The sequence below is a fragment of the Chrysochloris asiatica genome, unplaced genomic scaffold (assembly GCF_000296735.1).
Source record: "Chrysochloris asiatica unplaced genomic scaffold, ChrAsi1.0 scaffold00184, whole genome shotgun sequence".
Lineage (NCBI taxonomy): Eukaryota > Metazoa > Chordata > Mammalia > Afrosoricida > Chrysochloridae > Chrysochloris > Chrysochloris asiatica.
In genome coordinates, this window is record NW_006408702.1 from 3593806 (window position 1) to 3613234 (window position 19429).

The window sequence follows — 19429 nt, forward strand, 5'->3', positions numbered from 1 at the left end:
AAAGTGATCAATAAATTGATAGGTCTAGGTGCTCAGCATGATAGTCTCAGGGAACACCAGGGTCAACTGGCATTACACTGTCCACAAAGACAATGTTCTACATCCTACTTTGGTGAGTTGCATCTGGGATATTGAAAGCTCATGAGCTGTTGTCTACGGGGGTTACTGGTATCTCCACATGCAGAAGAGTGATGAGAACTGAAAAGTCTTAGTATCAATTAGGATGAGTGGAATGTGTGAACATCAGTCTCCACAACTCTTTAAGACCAGAACTAAATGGCGCCTGGCTCCGATTACCAACTGCTCTAAAAGGGATCATCTTAGAAGGTCCATACAGAGCAGCAGAGTATGTGGAATAAAACTCAAAGTTATTAAAGAAAAAAAGACCAGGTTTACTGATCATAAAGAGACCGGAGGAACCTGAGACTATAGCCCTCAACCACCCTTCAGGTCTATAAAGGAACTCACTCTTGTGGCCCAACTTTCAGCCAAGCAGTAGAAAGGCATATAGGGGAGATCGCACTAGTGAGCTGTGCTCACTGTAAGTGATGGAATAGTCAGTCATTCAAAATCAAAAGGGCAAAGGTGAGAAGGGATTGGACTGTGGGTGGAATGAAACTAAGCAGCACAGGGAGGAAGCAGAACTGCTGCTTAGAGAGGGGATGCAATCACTGAGACGAGACAAAGTGTGTGATTCGTTGAATGTAAAATCACTGAGATGAGACAAAGTGTGTGATTTGTTGAATGTAAAACTAGTAATTTTGTCTGTAAACCATCACTCAATTCATAATCAAAAGTTAAAAAAAATACAAAAACTTAATGAGGCACCCAAGGCACTGGTTTAAAAATATCCTTCCCATGAACTCTAATATTCAGTTAGACTTACAGAACCACTAACTAAGGTGATAATATCCACAAGGTTTGCAGTTCAAGCCTACCAGGCTGATTCTTGGCAACACTATACAGGGTCGCTCTGAGTCAGAACAGACTCAATAGCACTTACCAACAATTGCAAGATTCAGTCAGGGTTAAAAAGCCCCCTCTAATTAGGGTGAAGGACATCATTGACTCTGGGCTGAGAAACTAGAGCCGTGAATGCCACATGAGAAACTGTGGATAGTGTCTGTCCACACTCCATGCCCCTACCTCACCCCACGAGTACCATGTTGTTTTCACATGAGTCTAAGTGGAATCAACTGTTTAGGAGCTCTGAGTACATCAGGTCTTCGTCTGTCCACCAGGTAAGCCATAGTTATAGTTCCCCTCCCATCCCCTCTCCTCAAACCCCTTCACCCTACAAGCTGAAGTCACGTTTCCCCTCTGTATTTTTGCAAGTCAGTAATTTATTGAGTCCCGGTGTGGCGCTGTGGGTTAATGCACTAGACTGCAAAGTCGGTTTGAACTGCAAGGTTGGTGGTTCAAGATCACCAGCTGCTTCTTGGAAACCCTCTACAGGGTTGCTGTGGGTAGGAACCAACTCGATGGCACTTAACAACAATTTATTAATTTAATTTGCATGATGTCCGTATGGAAGGGGTTACATGGAAAGGGTCATGAAGCCTCGCTGCCTGTAAGGAACTCACTGCTACTCTGCAGAAAGCACACACTCATCAGAGATGGCTGGAGTTTACTGATAACCATTGGTAGCAAGATGGACAATCTTGAAATTCAAAATGAAAACATTTCAGAGAGGACTACCTGAGACGTGCTACTAGACTTCGAACTTCAGCCCCAGCCCCCATGACCACAAGTACTCATGAAGACATGCAATTTGAGAGCACAGTGAGTGTACTTTTAATTTTACTCTATGTAGAAAACTGACAGTTAGATTTCAAAATTTACATTAGAAAATGACCAGCAACAGTTTTGTGCATTTCATCAATACGTGTGAATTCCACCTTGCAGACACAAATAAAATTGTTCCATGTTCAAAAACCAAGACGCCTGATCCCAAATGGCATTCTTCCACATCGTGTACCAGCCTGAGCACAGTGCTCAGGACCCATTGGGGACGGGGTCTGCTTCCATCTCCTCTTCACCGTCATCGGGGGGCCCTAAGAGGAAACACACAATCAGAAGTCACGTCAAGTTTCAGGTCAGTTGTCTGCTGCACATGTGAGTGCATCTCATGTGCGGGGTTCTGGACTCGGCACAAAGGAATGAGGAGAGCCCCTGCCTTTGTCTGGGAGCTTTATCATCTGATGAGCCTGCCCTCCAGTTATTAGACGTCCGGACGGTCAATACCGAAGGAAAGGGACCACAAGAAGGCTGTACGGATGTCCCTCTCACTGCAACCCATGCTGCTCTGTAATACATTTGTGTTTTTTATAATTCATTTTTCTGAGGTTAAAAATTTATACTTAGCATTTTGGTCTTGCTACAACCACAAGCAGAAAACACAATTATTGGCACCTACAATTATTGGCTCTGGTAGCGTAGTGGTTACGAATCGGGCTGTGAACCTTAAGGTCAGCGGTTCGAAACTACCAGCTGCTCCGCGGGAGAAAGATGAGGCTTTCTACTCCCGTAAAGATGTACACCCTCGGAAACCCTATACAGGGTCACTATGGGTCGGAACCGACTCGATGGCACATAACAACAACAATACACCAGGGAGTCCTAGTGTGGCGCTGTGAGTTAATGTGTTGCAAAGCCATTTGAACTGCAAGGTCAGCGGTTCAAGCTCACCAGCTGCTCCACGGAAACCATATACAGGGTCGCTATGGGTCGGAATTGACTCGATGGCACTTAACAACAACAACAACAACAACTACACACTAGATGCTGAGAAGACTGTTCAGAATCAACAAATTTGTTACTATACCTCCCTTTCTCCAACCTCTGGTAGCAGTGAACCTTAAAAGCCTTCTATGGATTTCACATTTCTCAAGACTAGTGACCTCATCTAATCTTTCACGTGGCCTACTGCCCTGCATGGCTGGCGAGTGCTGACTCTCTAGTTTCCCATCTTCGGCTTCACCCACCCACCCTGATCCTCCTCCAGCTCACCTCTTTTCAAGGGTGCTGAGTTCCTGTAACCACAAGCCTAAAACCCTAGACTACTGCCACTGCTCTCAAAACTTTTAGTCTCAAGACCTAGTAAGCTTGTTTATGTGGATGGCATTTAGCTAAATAAACTGACCGTAATAGAAATTGAAGCTGAGCATTTGTAAAAACTAGCAGCTCAGTAAAACAAGGTCTATACACCGATAGTAAAAACAACAGTTTAGTGAAAGACTGGCATTATTTTACACTTTTGCACATATCTGTAATGTCAGACTTAGAAGTCAGCAATTTCTCCTACTGGCTTCAGTATTTGATCACTTATAACAGAACTGCTTTGGATGAAGAATATGAAGAAGTTCTGGCCTCATAGGAGGTGACAGTCTAAGAGTTAATAGTGGTAGCAGGTAACTGTGGATGTCCTTATTCTTAAGTCCGTTTGCCCTGTGATGTCTGAAACCCCACCAATAGGCTTTCTGTATTAGTTTATGTGAAAATCCACTTGGTAAAGTGGAGGGTCAGAGAAAAACAGGAAGACTCCCAGCCAGATGGATTGGCAAAGTGGCAGCATCAATGGGCTCAAGCGTGGCAACAATTGTGAGGTTAGCCCAGGACCAGGCAGTGTTTTGTTTTGTTGTGCATAGGGTCGCTATGAGTCGGTACCAACTCAATGGCACCTAACAACAACATCTTGTATTTTATTAACCACACAAGATTCTTCATTTGGAAAAATACTGGCTCAATGAGTTATTCAGATCTTAAAAACACTGATCCATTCCATTACATAATATAAAACATGATTAACTGATCTCCTCAGAAGACTGCAGAATGGGATGGAGCCAAGGTCACAGCCGCAGATACAAGTTTTCCAAATTATCTTGTTTTGTCTGAAATCTCAATTTTAGCACTGACAATAAATACTGTCAGTTGTTTTCCTTGAAGTCACAGGCTAACTTCATCCACGTTCAAGAAAATATCTGCTTCTCAAAGGACACAACTGTACAAGTAGTTTCAATGGGAAAAATCACACGACTTAGGGCTTCGCAAGTGCTTGCTTCTTATGAACCTCCCATTCTACCACCAGAATATCAAGATGTGACATTTAATAAAACGAGTGAGGTTCACGTCATCATCAGGGACCCTCTACAGTAAAACTTTCTTTTACATGTGCTATTATGAGGAGCTCTGGTAGCGTAGTGGTTACGAATTGGGCTGCAAACCTCAAGGTCGGCAGTTCGAAACTACCAGCTGTTCCGCAGGAGAAAGATGAGGCTTTCTGCTTCTGTAAAGATTTACAGCCTCAGAAACCCTGTACAAGGTCGCTATGAGTCAGAACCGACTCCACGATAATTAACAACAACAATAACATTATGACAGCAAAGTACCTGGGTGGTGCAAATGGTCAGCACGCTCATTTGCTAACCAATAGATTGGAGGTTCGAGTCCACTCAGTGGTCCCTTAGAAAAAAAGGCCTGATGATCTACTTCTAAAAATGCAGGCACTGAAAACTGTATGGAGCACGGTTCTCTTCAGACACATGATGTCAGCGTGGTCCTGGGAACAATTCACCTAGCAACTAGAAGCCTGTGTGTGCCTTCTTTAATCTGTGAAATTCAACCAACCTCCAGGTAGCTGGCGTCAGAAGTCTTGTGCAATCATTGCATTTTAAACTCAGCTCAAACCTTATCTTCCCCAGAGCTGCCACTCGAGATGTTATTGTTAGGTGCTGTTGAGTCCATTGTGACCCTGTATAAGGCTTCTGAGGAACGGCTGGTGGGTCTGAACTGCCAACCTTGAGATTAGTCCAGTGCTGACCCTACAGTACCACAATAAACAGCTTATATTAAGTATTTTAAACTCACTATTACGATTGTGGACTGCTGGTGTGGAGCTGTAGGATCAGCACTAGACGGTGAACCACAAGGTCGGCAGTTCAAACCCACCCGCGGCTTCTCGGAAGCCCTGTACAGGGTCACTATGAGTCAGAACTGACTCGACGGCATGTTACAACAACAACATTATGTTCTTTGTGTGTCGAGGTGGCCTAGTGAGTTTCCAAACTCAGCTGTCAAAGGAAAGCTTGGAGGTGGACCTCCACTCAGAGGCCCCTGAGATGAAAGGCTTGGAGAACTCCTTGTGAGTATGGAAAACTCTCGGGAGCACAATTCTATAGACACAATCTAATCATCAAGGTAGGTCCAACCAGTTTCATTGTTCCCAATGCTCAACCTGCTGCCTGACACCAAGCAAGCACTCAAATATTTAGAATACCGGGCACTGGTTACAGCCTCTCAATGCCAGGCCTGTGTGAGGCGCCCCCCACACACTCAATCATCTTTTCCGGGTGGTACTATTCTCATCTCAGGTTTCTAACCCTCACACCCAGTGCCATCAAGTCAATTTCAACTCAGAACCGCTCTATACGTAGGGTTTCTGAGACTGTAAACCTTTTTTATGGGAGGCAACCACCTCATCTCTCTCCTGCAGTGGAGGTGATGCGTTACAACCACTGACCTTGTGCTTACCACCAGAGGTCCTTATTCCAGGTTTAAAGATATAACAAAAGAAAGACTTAGGGTTAGAAAACTTGCCCAAAGACACAGCAGTGACACTAAGATGAGGAGCCTGTTTCTTACTGACCAAGTTACCTTAGACATGGATAAAACTCCACATGGCTACCCTGACAGTCTGGTTTCATGCCATAGCTAAGTAATCATTGTGTGAACTTTCACACACAAACATACCCACACTTTCTATCCAAATCTTCGTCTTCAGAGAGCACTTATAGGGCTTTTGTGCACATTAGGTTAGACGGGAATGTGGCCCCATTCTGCCTTTCTAAGGTATCTGACTTTCAGAGACTGAGACCACCTTCTTACCTGACCGGCGTTCTCTTCCAGGTATCTGTCCAGACTGCAGCAGCCCCTTCAGCCTCTCCACTTCAGCCAGCGTGGAGGCATTTGCTATAGCATTCTGCACGGGAGAACGCAACGGAGATGGTCAATTAATTAAAGAGAAACAAAAATTCAGAGCAACTTTTGAAGTACGTATTTGGTCTTACATAACTGGATAACTTAGGAGGCAGTATTTTAAATTCTGACTTCTCACTGATAAGTTCAAACATAGGTACTAGATGCATTCAGTATCTGAAAGCAAGCAGGGAGGCAAACAGCAGCTAACATACCACGGTAACTGTCCCAGGTGTTCCGTAGTAAATGCATCCTGGGAACACGAAAACTACCAGAGCTGCCTTGCTTTGACTGGTTATGGTGCTTGTAACTCATTCAAGTTAAAGCTAGCCTGTTCTGAACAGAAGTGTAGTTGGATTTTTAACAGCTGTACAAAATGGAACCTACAAGGTTCAGAAGTTGGTTTTACACCTGTGTCCTCATCCCACTTCATTCCTGCAGTCTGAGAGCTCTAACACGTTACCTTAATTGCCTCCACGTCCCCTGGAGATGGCCCACCTTTCTTTTTGTCGGCTGGTAAAGCAGCGCCTGGATTAAAACTTGAGAAGAGAGGAAGAACATAACCATTAAAGTCACACCGCAGAAACTGCTTCTCTTACTTTCAAAAGCTTTTGAAAGTATTTCAACCAGTGTAGTATCTTATCTTTGTTAACAAACTGATACAAAAGCTCTCCTTCAGAAACACTACCCGGTTTATCTTCCTATAGAGAAAGCAGGACAAATATAGTATCACATTAAGACTGATTATGCCAATATCTGTTCTGCTGACCTGGGCATTTCATGGATGTACAGAACACTGATGGGGTCACAGACCACCAGCACCCAAATTTAATACCAGATCAGTCACAGCATTTTGTTGAATTTGTAGGAGGCATACTGCCAAACAGTGTTTCTGAAGGTGAAGTGGAGTGAAGTTGGATCCGTATCTTACGTTTTGCTTCTCCTGGCAATATCCTTTGCAAGTTGTGCACCCCGTTTGCCCTTGAACATTTTCTCTGCTTCCTGACGCTCCTACAGCGACACCACACACAGAGTTAATGGAAACAGGAATACCACATGCATTTACATGCCTTCCTCAGAAAACATGGAAGGAAACGTCCCTGAAATCATCTGGGTGGTTTTAAATACCAAAAGCCACACTAACTAATCTTGCTTTCGTTGGTGAACCCTCTGAAACAGCCCCCTCCTTCAGGTTCCCAGGAGAGGCTCCCAGGGACCTAAGACCCACCCAGAGCAGACCTACTGCCATTGAGTCAGTTCTAACTCACAGCGACGCTCTATAGGTTCCTGAGGCTGTAGCTCTTTCCAGGGCAGAAAGCCTCATCTTTCTCCCTTGGAATGGTTGCTGGGTTTGAACTTCTGACCTTGTGGTTAGCAGTCCAGTACCCATTCTACAGCACCACCAGGAAACCCAAAACCTCTCCATGAAGAGAAAAACATTAACAGCTGGAGCTGCTCAAAAGTGGGACATTGTTTAGGTCCCCTGGGAACACGTGTACGCAGCCTGGCAGCAGTAGTCACGGTACGTATGCCATTTTGCCACCCTTAGAAGGACCAGCTTTAACTCAAAGTTGTACCATAAGCTCGGCTATGAAATTTTCGTTCCCACATTTTAATTACCAGCTTTATAAAGACAACGCAGAACTTAACAACAACTCCCAGTCAACAGAGTAATAGTGACACTTACTTTTAATTTCACTTTCTGGAAATCCAGCACTCGGACTTGTGGAACTTTATAAATTACATACAGTCTGTAATGCTTCTTATTTGTTACAGGATTTCTCAGAATACTAGGAGAAAAGGAACAACATAAAGCTAACATTGTTCATGGCCGAGCGTAGCATTCCAAGCCCACTTTCATAAAGTTGAATGAACCTAGAAACCAAGGCAACCTCACTACTTTTCCTAGCAATTTAAGAAACGCTGCTATTGTCACGTGCTGCCAAGTCAACACTGATCCATGGGAACCCCATGTGCCATGATGAAAACTGCCCCATAGATGGACTTTCTAGGCTGTGATCTTTGGGGAGCAGATGGTTGGGTCTTTTGCCCACGGAGGCACTGGGTGGGTTTTCAAACCAACCTTTACTCAGCAGTTGAGTGCTTCACCCTTAGATTACCAGGGTGCTCGAAGTCACATTAGGAGCCCAAAGGAACATTTTCAAGATGTTTTAAAAAGACACTCAGTAAATGATTACTTTAAATCAAGACTGTAATGCGAACACAAATAGTTTACTAACCTCAGATAAGTCAGTGATTTGAGAGTGGCCAAAGGGTCCAGATCGCCCTGTAAAAGAACCGTCACAGTAAGAACGTCAACACAGGCAGGTGCCTTTGAAGCAAGACCCCATTACACCTATTTATTTTATAGCTCCAGCGCCCAGCACAACACTAGCACAGAAGAGATTCGGAATAAACTGGAGAGTAAATGTGAGGTTCTTAAAGATTAAACTCTTTGGCATTAACAAGTACTATCTATATCAACAGTAGAGAGACAAAAGAATGGATTTCCTGCAGCAATTTCTAAAGGGCTACTGAGCTTAAAAGTGAGAAGTATCAAAACTGATGACACTGCATTAAGCTTTTCACACAGGGAAACTCAAGGTCTATAGAACTAACATTGATAGAACTCCAGCTATTGAGCTAGATAGTCAAATCCACCATCCCACTGAGATGTTAAAACACCTCCTTTATCACCGCAAAGACCTTTAAAAACAACTATAATTTCTCTAACAGCTCTCATCAAACAACACATTCTCTAGGCATGTGCATGTTGGGTCGACTACTTCAAACCTTACACTTCATGGCTGTTTGCATTTGGGAAAGGGGTTCCTTGTGGTTGATTAAACGAAATGACTGTTGGGCAGCTGAGTGAGCACCCTGAAATGCCTTCTTCTCACATTTTAGGAGGGAGACAACCTCGGAGCAGTGCTTGCTTACTTTTGGAGGTAGCACCCCTTTAAGAATCCAAGGGAAGCTGTGTACTGAGTCCAGAGGAAAAGGAATACAGTCCATTTGAAACAAGGAAAAGGGGTAAGGTCAGAATACCTCCGGATCACACAAAACCCATTCAACATTTTAAGTTAAAATTAAAAAGCTTACAGAACACACAGCATGAGCTGAATTGGGTTGACACTGATGAGGGAGAGTCTATGGCAAGACCGCACAGTACGCAGATGCAGACGACCCTCTGCAAATAAAGACAAAGAAGCTGGAGCAAAACGGACACAGACAGTGATGCTGAGCTCCGAGCAGCGGGAGGTCACAACAGGAGCAGCGAGGGAGGGAAGACCCGCACAATGCGGCCTGGTGTGGGCCACACGGTCATCTTGAGCTTTCATGAGTGACAGATGGCACTGTGGCCAGTGGGCAGAGAATACAGTTGCAGGCTGGTGGCCAAAGGGGACCAATCTCCCTTCTTCCTGTGCCTCCCCACCCTTGCCAACCCAGTGATCAGTGGCAGCCCTGTGTGCAGCCTCTGCTCTGTCTGGCGCCCCTGCCTTGGGCTGCGTATGAACCCACCTCAACTACTGCTACATAAACAGTGAACAGAGAACCAACTGCATCCACACTTCTGGTCTATACTAGACCACCAGGAGACAGGTGGTGAGTGCCTGAGAACACATCAACATACAATCACCAATGAAGTATAAACACAATACCACAGTGTCAGAGAAAACCGACCGTCTCAGGTTACACAGAGAAACAAGACAGAGTGCCTCATAGGACATGACCGAAATACAGAAATGGTCTCAGAACCATTCGGTAAGGGCGAATTAGGCAACTTCACTGGACTGTGAGAAACAATGAGAAAACTACAGATGAAATCAAGGAACACAGAACTGGAAAAATTCAGGAAACAGAGAAAGTTCATTTAAAAAAGCAGGAACCATAGAAAAGCAGCAACTAGAAAGCCAGAAGCCTATCCCCCCAAAAGGGAAATAACAGAAATGAATCATCAGAAAGCTGAATTTACTGAACTTAAAAAGCTCTCAGTACTCATCTGCTAAAGAAATAACGTGAAAAAAAGAACCAAAAAATCCAAAGAAAGCCTAAGATTTATGTGGGACACCATCAAGAGGACTACCTTACCTTGTGACAGGAATTCCAGAACAGGAAGAGACAAAAACTCCAGAGAGAATATTGTGCAAGAGTTGTTAGAAACCAAAGGCCAGGAAAATATCCTGAGAACAGCTCAGAAAAACTGAAAAGTTACTTACAACGGAGAACTAGTAAGATCAAGCTCTGATTTCTCAGCCGAAACCAGGCAGGCAAGAAGGCAATGTTGTTGTTAAGTGCTGTCGAGTCAGTTTCGACCCACAGCGACCCTGTATAGGGTTTCCAAGGAGCAGCTGGTGAGCTTGAACCACCAACCCTGTGGTTCAAAATGACTGTGCAGTCCAGCACATTAACCCACAGCGCCACCCCAGGACTCGAAGAAGGAAACGGTAAACACATATAAAACTCTCAAAGAAAACTACCGACAAGTAAGAATCATTTATCTAGCAAAACTGTCAATCAAGCACGATGGCGAAATTAGGCCATTTTCAGACAAACAAATGAAAAGAATTTGTTAAAACTAGACCAACCTTACAAAGCATACTACAGAGAGTTCTCTGGAGAACCAACAATAGCAGACAATAACCTCAGACTAAATTACATGACAGCATCACGTAGACTCAACCCAGATATAGATGCATGCAAAGTAAACCCGACCTGTAACACGGAAAATAAAGAACCAGAGACACAGTTGCAACCACAAAAACCCATAAAGTGAAAATAGGGAATAATGTAGTTGTAGAATTTGAAAATGTAAAGGAAACCAAATAAATTTCAAGGAAAAAATTAAAACAATCCTAACTGTAACCCTAAAAACTAGACTGAGTCTTCCTCGTAAGCGTAGCCTAACCCTTACCCTTAATACCAACCCTAGTATAAAGTGTGGCGCTGAGGGTTAATGCACCAGACTGTAACACCGTTTGAACTGCAAGGTTGGCAGCTGCTCTTTGGAAACTTTATACAGGGGTTGCGGTTCGAAACTACCAGCCGCTCCGCGGGAGAAAGATGAGGCTTTCTACTCCCGTAAGGATTTACACCCTCGGAAACCCTATACAGGGTCGCTATGGGTCGGAACCGACTCGACGGCACTTAACAACAACATAAAGTAGTACCCTAACAATAAACAAAGTCTTAGGCCATAGTCACAACCCTAACCCTCACGCCTACACAGCTCCACTCAAAAAAAAAAAAAAAAGTTGTATGAGGGGGCTTAAAACAGTTTGTGGAAAAATGTAAAATGGATACAAGAATGGCTTTTTTCTAAGAACTCTGTGAAGCACCATTAGACAAAACAGCTGAAATAACTTGCCTCTATCTTACAAAAATATCAGTTCAACTGGAGTCTTGGTGTGGCGCTATATGGGCTAGTGTTCTGGACTGCAAGGTCAGTTTGAACCACAAGGTCGGTGTTACAAGCTCACCATCTGCTCCTCAGAAACCCTGTACAGAGTCACTATGAGTCGGAAGCAACTCAACAGCACTTAACAACAAGGTGAAACTACTGGTCTCTCACCATCCAGAGGTAAGAGTGAAGAAATCAAGGATCTGTAAAAAGAATTAGTCCAAAGGACCAGGGGAACCTTAGCCTCCATGATTCAGGAACTACAAGAACTAGACGGTGTCTGGCTATCACTACTGACCACTCTGAAAGGGATCAAGGTAGAAAAGTCCTGAATAGAGTGGGAGAAAAAGGTGGAACAGTTTAAAACTCAAAATAAGAACAAAGAGCAGGTTCAATGGTTGGAAAGAGGCTGGTGGAGCCCCAAGAGCAGGCTCAGAATAGAACTTACCCCTGAATTCAGCTTCCAACCACACAGTAAACAGGTCTGTAAGGGGAACTGTAATAGGAGGCAGGCACTCTTTACAACCACCAACTATATGAGATCACAAAGGCAGCAGTGACTCAGAACCCAAGGTCAGAAAGCTGGGAAGGGACAGGGAAGGAAGAATGGACATGGGAAACAAGAGGAGGACGTGGGTGAGAGCTGTTACTTGGTTAAGGATGGCAATCAATCACATGAAACACAATGTGTATGAGTTGCTGAATGGGAAAATAATAAGCTGCTTTGTATTTGCTGTTAAGTGATGTCAAGTCGGTTCCAACTCTGCAACCCTGTATAGGGTTTCCAAGGAGCAGTTAGTGGACTTGAACTGGCAACCCTGTCTTGAGCAATCCAGCGCCACACCAGGATTCCCAAAACACAAGGAAAAGTTACCCAAAAACAACAACAAAATAATCAATTCCAGGTAACTATTGATCTGAATGTAAAGAGTGAAATATGAAATACACTGTGTGTGTGAGACACAGCAAAGACACGGGAATAAATGAAATGACTGGAGGTTAATCTGTGAGCGGATGGTACCTGGAGTGGACTGCAATCACAGTAGTGACCCCAAGTGTATAAATCTGTGAAAAGATGGTACCTGGAGTGGACTGCAATCACAGTAGTGACCCCAAGTGTATACTCTGTTGGATGTGGGACCCATGATCTGGTCTGTAATCCTTCACTCATTTCACACAAAAAAGTTAAAAAGTAAAACAGTAAAGTTTAGATTTTTCAGTAGCACATTAAAACAGAGTGAATAAAGGAATAAACTAATTTTATACTGCTCTTGTTTTTTCAGCGATGTCACCAAGTAGCAACCCATGTGACAGAGTAGAAGTGCCCCAGAGGTTCTGGGTATAATCCCTAGAGGCTTGTCTTTCGCAGCCATCGGCACCAGCCTCTCAGTTAGTGATCAAGTGCTTAACTATGGCATCACCAGATGTCCTTCACGCATTCTAATATTTTAATTCAACTACCATTTCAACATGCAAGCAAAAAAATATTGAGACCATTTGGTTTTTGTATTGTTCTCAAATAGCACCATGTAGTTTATTACTACTAGAACATCTCAAAATTCAAACTATGGGAGTAACAGTAGCCCTGGTAGCACAATGGCTAAAGCACTTCAGTTTGAACCCCCTAGCCACACTTTGGGAAAGTTTGCTTCTGGAAAGACTCACAGCCTTGGAAACTCAATGCAGCAGTTGTGCTCTGTCTGGTTAGGTCACTCTGGGTCAGAACTGACTGGATGGTGACATGTTTGCTTTAGGTGGCTGTTCAGTGCCTTCAGGTCTGTTGAGGTTAGTGGCTACCAGACTGAAGTCCCGGTGTGGTGCTGTGGGACAGTGGAATGGACCTCATGGGTGGTGTGAACTGCAACATCGGCAGTTCCAACTCACCAGTCGCTCCTTGGAAACACTACACAGGGTCATTATGGGTCAGAACCGACTCAAAAGCACTTAACAATTGGATACCATCTGGTAGTTTTAGAAAACATGTTGTTGTTAAGTGCCATTGAGTCGGTTCTGATCCATAATGACCCTGTATAGGATTTCTAAGGAATAGCTAGTGAGCTTGAACCACAGACCTTGTAGTTCAAACTGACATTGCAGTCCAGTGCATTAACCCACAGAGCCACACACCAGGATGCTGTTGTTGTTGGTAAGTACTGTGGAGTCAGTTCCAACTCATAGTGACCCTACACAGGATTTCTGAGGCTTTATGGACGCAGAAAGCCTCATCTTCCTCCTGCAGAACAGCTGGTAGTTTCGAACTGCCAGCCTTGACATTAGCAGCCCGATGATTTGTAACCACTACACACCAAGATAGGAGGGTTTTTTTTAAGGACCTTGGGGGAAAAGCTTTTACAAACCATCAAAAGCACTGACAATGGACTACATTAGAATTCAGAACTTCTCTATCAGACATGCTAAAATAAAAAATTCAGAACTTCTCTATCAAACATGCTAAAATAAAAAAAGCAAGCTACAGAATGAGAAGATATTTGTAATGTATATAACCGCAAACATCCAGACTCTGAATTGACTGTGAAAAAGGGTAATAGAATGCATTTTGATTTTTTTTCTCTCTGAATTTTCTCTAAGTACATATTGTTGTTGTTAGTGCCATCGAGTCAATTCAGACCCATAGCGACCCTGTACAGGGTTTCCAAGGAGCAGCTGGTGAGCTTAAGCAACCAACCTTGCAGTTCAAACGCCTTTGCAGTCTGGTGCATTAACCCACAGCACCACACGAGTATGTGTTGCTGTTTTTGTTAAGTGCCATGGAGTTGGTTCTGACCCATAGCAGCCCTGTACAGGGTTTCTGAGGCTGTAAATCTTTATGGGAGCAGAAAGCCTCATCTTTCTCCCACGGAGCAGCTGGTAGTTTCAAACTGCTGACCTTAAGGTTCGCAGCCCAATTCATAACCACTATGCTACCAGAGCTCCTTACATACGAGTGTATGTAAACCTTTAAAATCCGCCCCCCACCCTCAATATATTTTTCCCTGGTCAACTTACCAGTTCCACAAGACTGTTGTTGGTGAGAATGAGTTCTGTCAAACAAGGTAGAGACTGATCAAGTCCCTCACCTATACGGCTAAAAATGAGAGCAGAATGACCCTTTAATTACAAGTGAAAATTCAGTAAGCTAACAATTTGATCAAAATCCGTACTCCATAGATTTCAGACTTCAGGGCTGGAAGGAACCTTTGGGGTTCTTCTTCCGACAACCTATTTGACGGGGGGCCATGAGGTACACAGAGGAAACCTTGTTCAATGTGAGATCAATGACAGAATGGGATGCCTCCCGAAAAGTTGTGGAGAGCTCTTTCATTACACAGTGACTGACTTGTGTGAAATCTAGGAAAGGAGGCTCTTAAAGGTTCACTTCATCACTTTTCTGTGCACACAGCACAGAAGAAACACGATTCTGCATACGCAGCCCAGCTACCAGACATGCAACAACTATACCATAAATGGATGGTTAATTTATGAGAAATATGCTTATTTAACGGGAGTGCAGTGGCTCTGTATGATAACTACAAGGTTGGTGGATCGAACCCACCAGACGTTCTGTGGGAGAAAGATGAAAGGCTATCTGCTCCCGCAAAGGTTCACACCCTCAGAAACCCTAATCCAGGGTCGCTAAGAGTTGGAACTGATTTGATGGAACTTAACAACAACAATTGCTATTTTAAAAGACCAAAACTACACCACCCAGTACTTTCTAAAGACAATACCTAGACTGTTATCTTTTTCCTGTATTTAAAAAAACAATTATTGCTAAATACAAATGGCAGAGAATATGAGATACTTACCATATTCTGTTGTTGTTCACTAATAATGTTTTCAGTCTTCTCAACAGAGGAAAACCATCTAGTTTCCTGATTTCATTGTCAGAAAAATCAATAGCATCAAACTGGTCTAAGGTAGCACCTAGATTTTCAATGACAGGAATTTTATAACCTGTAAAAGAGGAGAGTGGAAGAGAGAGAGAAAAAAGGAAAGAATATAAGAGGTCATTTTTTCATAATTAAAACCCACCCTGTAACATTAGCAATGTTTCACTGTCATTTTACTTAAGTATCATTGAAAAAGTGTCTATTTAGAACATCTTGCTAAGTACTGTTGAGTCGGTTATGACTCATAGTAACCCTGTATAGGGTCTCCAGTGAGTGGGTTTGAAATGCAGACCTTGTGGTTAAGATTAAGAGTCCACTGTGTATCCTATGGTGCCACACCAGCACTTCAGATGTAACAAATGACTTGCCAAACATTGTGTTAAGACACTGGACATGAGAAGTTGAATAAGAAAGTCAGTCTAGCCATCACGAAACTTACAAGCTAGCAGTGGCCACAGATACTTGATGGTGACAATGACATCAAGGGAAAGGGCTACGACAATGCCACTTCATATTTACAAGGTGCTTCCGATTTTTTCCCATTTTGACCCACATGATGAGTTGTAAGATTTTCACCCATTAAAAATGAAATGAGGAAACGCAGACTCTCTGACTTAATCAGGATACTAAAGCTAATTCTAAGTAGCATAACAGGAATTTATAGTTTTAACTACTTTCACGGCCCAACCTTTGTTCATATATTGTGGTTAATAGTTCTCAACCTCTTCTGCATGAATACAGGCTAGACCCTTAGAACTCTTCAGGACAGTCTCATGGCCTGGCTGTTGTTAAGTGCTGTCAAGTGTATTCCAACTTATAGGGGTTCCCAGGTAGCAGCCGGTGGGTTTGAACCACCGACAGTGTGGTTAGCAGTCCAATGCTTATTCTATAGCACCACATCAGAACACCAAAACTGGTGCCTGCCCATAACTATAGTGACTCAGGTAGGTATATAGTGGTATATTATTACTTTGATTTGCTATTCTCTAATAAATAATTTGAAAACCTTGTGTGCGTACTATTCATTTTAATAACTTCTTTAATGAAGTGCCTGCTCCAATCTAGAACTGAATCAATGGTTTACACACAATGGTGAGCCGCATGGTGTAACAATTCACTCAACAAATGCTCACTGATTTGTCCAATATAGGCATGGTGCTGTAGGATAAGCTCTGGACTGCTAATTCAAGGTCGGTGGTTCTAACCTACCAGCTGATATTCAGAAACCCTAAACAGGGGTAATGAGGCAGAATGACTCCACTGCACTTAACAGCAGGTGCTAAAGGAAAGGAAGTACAGCTCAAGGCTGTAAGAATTACATCAAAGCATTGCTGTGTATAGTCTCAACAACAAAAACGAAAATAAATTATATTTTTAAAAAAGGTCAGTCCTGGTGTGGCATTGTAGGATCAGCACTGGACTGCTGCTCCTTGGAAACCTACATAGACTCGCAAACAAGTAAACTTTACACTGGCGCACCTCAGAAATAGAAGGTCAAGATTCACTAGCACCAACACAGTCAAGGTGGACCAGGATTGATCTGGAGAAGCTGCGGTCCCATCCTTTCTAAGTCATCTCCTGAAATGCTAAATTCTTATTGTACTCCCAGTTTCTTACCAACAGGAGTCAGTTCTGACTCCCAGCGACCCTGTATAGGGTTTCCGAGGAGCGGCTGGTGGGTTTGAACCTCCGACCTTACGGGTCTAGTGCTGATCCTACAGCACCACACCAGGACTCCGTAAGGAAGGACATTGTTAGTGTTAAGTGTCCTTGCGTCGATTCCGACTCATAGCGATCCTGTATAAGAGCGGTTGGTGAGTTTGAACTGCCGACTTTGCAGTTCAGACCGACCTTCCGGTCCAGTGCTGATCCCACAGCGCCACTACAACCTAACAGGGGTGAGACTACAGGAATCAGTGAAGTGTGGTTAGAACAATCCAGGAGCAAGTCTTGAAACTGTTCAAACGTCTAAAATGTTTTGATAAAAGGCAAATCTACGACAACGGAAGCTAACAGAATACTAGTGAAAGGAAGCAATCAGTTTTGTTCCCGGATTTCGTTTCCTGCTTCATAAACTCAGGATAATAACGCGCACCCGATCCACTCTCACATTACCATTTATTTACTTAGTAACAAGCAACCAATCGCCTTGCTCGAGGGGCACAACCATTAATTAGTACAATTTCCCGGCGCACAGAGTTCAACGTGCCAAACTCGTCACGCATGGCCAAATGTAGGCCCAGGGGTAAAGTGAGTAAGAGAGAGAGCCTAGCGAGACGGTCCTTCGGAAACAACGGGAAGAATGCTTTTAGAAACTACCATCGGCCAGGCGGGCCGACATCGGGGCAGTCCCAGCGCCCAGCCCAGCTCGGCACCCCAGGCACACGCGGCAGGGCGCGACTGCGAAGTCCTGAGGCGGTCTGCCCGGTCCCCGGACCCACCTCGGAGGTCCAGCTCTCGGTCCCGCACGGCGTTGGTGTACTGCGCCGCCTGCTCTATCAGCTCAGCCGTCAGCTTCACCATCCTGCCGCCCCCTGACTGCAGGCGCCCCGGCCCGCTGCTTCGCGCCGACAAGACGTCCCAGCGTGCTCCGCGTCCCTCCGCCAGGCAGTGCCAATTGATACATGCGCGCGCAGCTCGGCGGTCAGGCAGAAGCAATCTAAAGGCCACGCCTCCGGCTCGTTATTTCCCAAGGGCCTGGCGCTTTTTTGATGACGTCACTAGTTCTGCGTTACTTCCTGGTATGTAGCCCGAGTATGGAGGCTCCGGATGCCAGGCTTTTGTGTCCTATAGTCATAAGCGATCGTTCCATCCCGCATTCTCATGCTGTATCTCGGGCCAGCACCAGGACAGGGATCTTAAGTCCTGGACCCTTCCCTGGCTCCGACCGGTCCCAGGCAATTCTGCAATTCTGAGTGGAGCCGGAACAGATGTAGCGTTCGTTGTAGCATATTGCCATTGTTTTGTGAAGTGCCTAGTAGAGTTTTTTGCCTATAATTTTTTTTTTTCCTATTGGGTTGTCTGCCTTTTAATTATTGACTTGTGGGAATTCTTTATATATTCTGGTGGATTTTCATCTTCATTCTCAATACTGTTTGATGAACAGAAGTTTCTAATTTTGTACAGGCCAGTTCAGTGTCCTTTATTATTTGTGGGTTGTATGTGTTGCGAACCGTAAGGTCAGCAGTTCGAAACTACCAGCGGTTCCGCGGGAGAAAGATGAGGCGTTCTGCTCCCGTAAAGATTAACAGCCTCGGAAACCCTGTGCAGGGTCGCTATGAGTCGGAATCGACTCCACGGCACATAACAACAACAACAACATGTGTCTTGTTTAAGAAATTACCCATCCCTAACGTTTGTTGATGTTAAGTGCCGTCAAGTCGGTTTCCACCCATAACAACCCTTTATAGGGTTTCCAAGGAGCGACTGGTGAGCTTGAACCGCTGACCTTGTGGTTCAAACCGGCTTTGCAGTCCATCACATTGGCCCACAGCGCCACCCCAGGACTCCTTATAGTTCTAGGATCAGCAATGGACTGTGAAACTGAAGGTTGGCAGTTCAAACCCACGAGCTGCTCCTTGGGAACCCTATACACTGGGTGACTATGAGTCAGAAATGACAGTACTTAGCAACCACAACAGAGGCTTAATTGTTTCACTTTTCTCATTTAGCTCGACAATCCACCTGGAACGGATTCTTTTTGAACTTTTTATTGAAATTATACATTCATAGCAATGCAAGCAATACACACGAGCAACTGACATTCAGATAAAAAAAAAAAAACACCTAATAAACAGTATTTCCACATTTGAAAAGCCCGCCTTGTCCACTTTAATCACTAATTGTACTGGGTGGAATAGGGTCCCCTCAAAATTCACATCCACCTGGAACCTAAGAATGTGAGCTCATTAAGAATTAGGGTACTTGAAGATACAGTCACGTTAAGGTCATATTAGATAGGCCTTAAGGAACTACCGGCTGTTCCGCGGGAGAAAGATGAGGTTTTCTGCTCCCGTAAAGATTTACAGCCTCAGAAACCCTGTACAGGGTCGCTATGGGTTGGAACCGACTCCAAAGCACACAACAACAACAAGGAGCTCTGGTAACGTAGTGGTTACGAATTGGGCTGCAAACCTCAAGATCAGCAGTTCAAAACTACTAGCTG

At 44.1% G+C, this 19429-nt stretch overlaps 1 protein-coding gene across 1 annotated transcript; it reads right to left on the reverse strand.

Annotated features, from left to right (window-relative positions):
• Nucleotides 1-1995: 1995 nt before the first annotated feature.
• On the reverse strand, nt 1996-17853 carry SNRPA1 (small nuclear ribonucleoprotein polypeptide A'). Its single transcript, XM_006872139.1, has 9 exons — nt 17706-17853; nt 15181-15328; nt 14381-14459; nt 8214-8260; nt 7661-7763; nt 6905-6984; nt 6437-6512; nt 5884-5977; nt 1996-2054 (listed from the first exon to the last, which is right to left on the reverse strand). Exons 1-9 carry the CDS (start codon nt 17785-17787, stop codon nt 1996-1998), a joined length of 768 nt encoding a protein of 255 aa, XP_006872201.1. The 5' UTR covers nt 17788-17853.
• Between the last annotated feature and the right edge of the window lie 1576 nt (nt 17854-19429).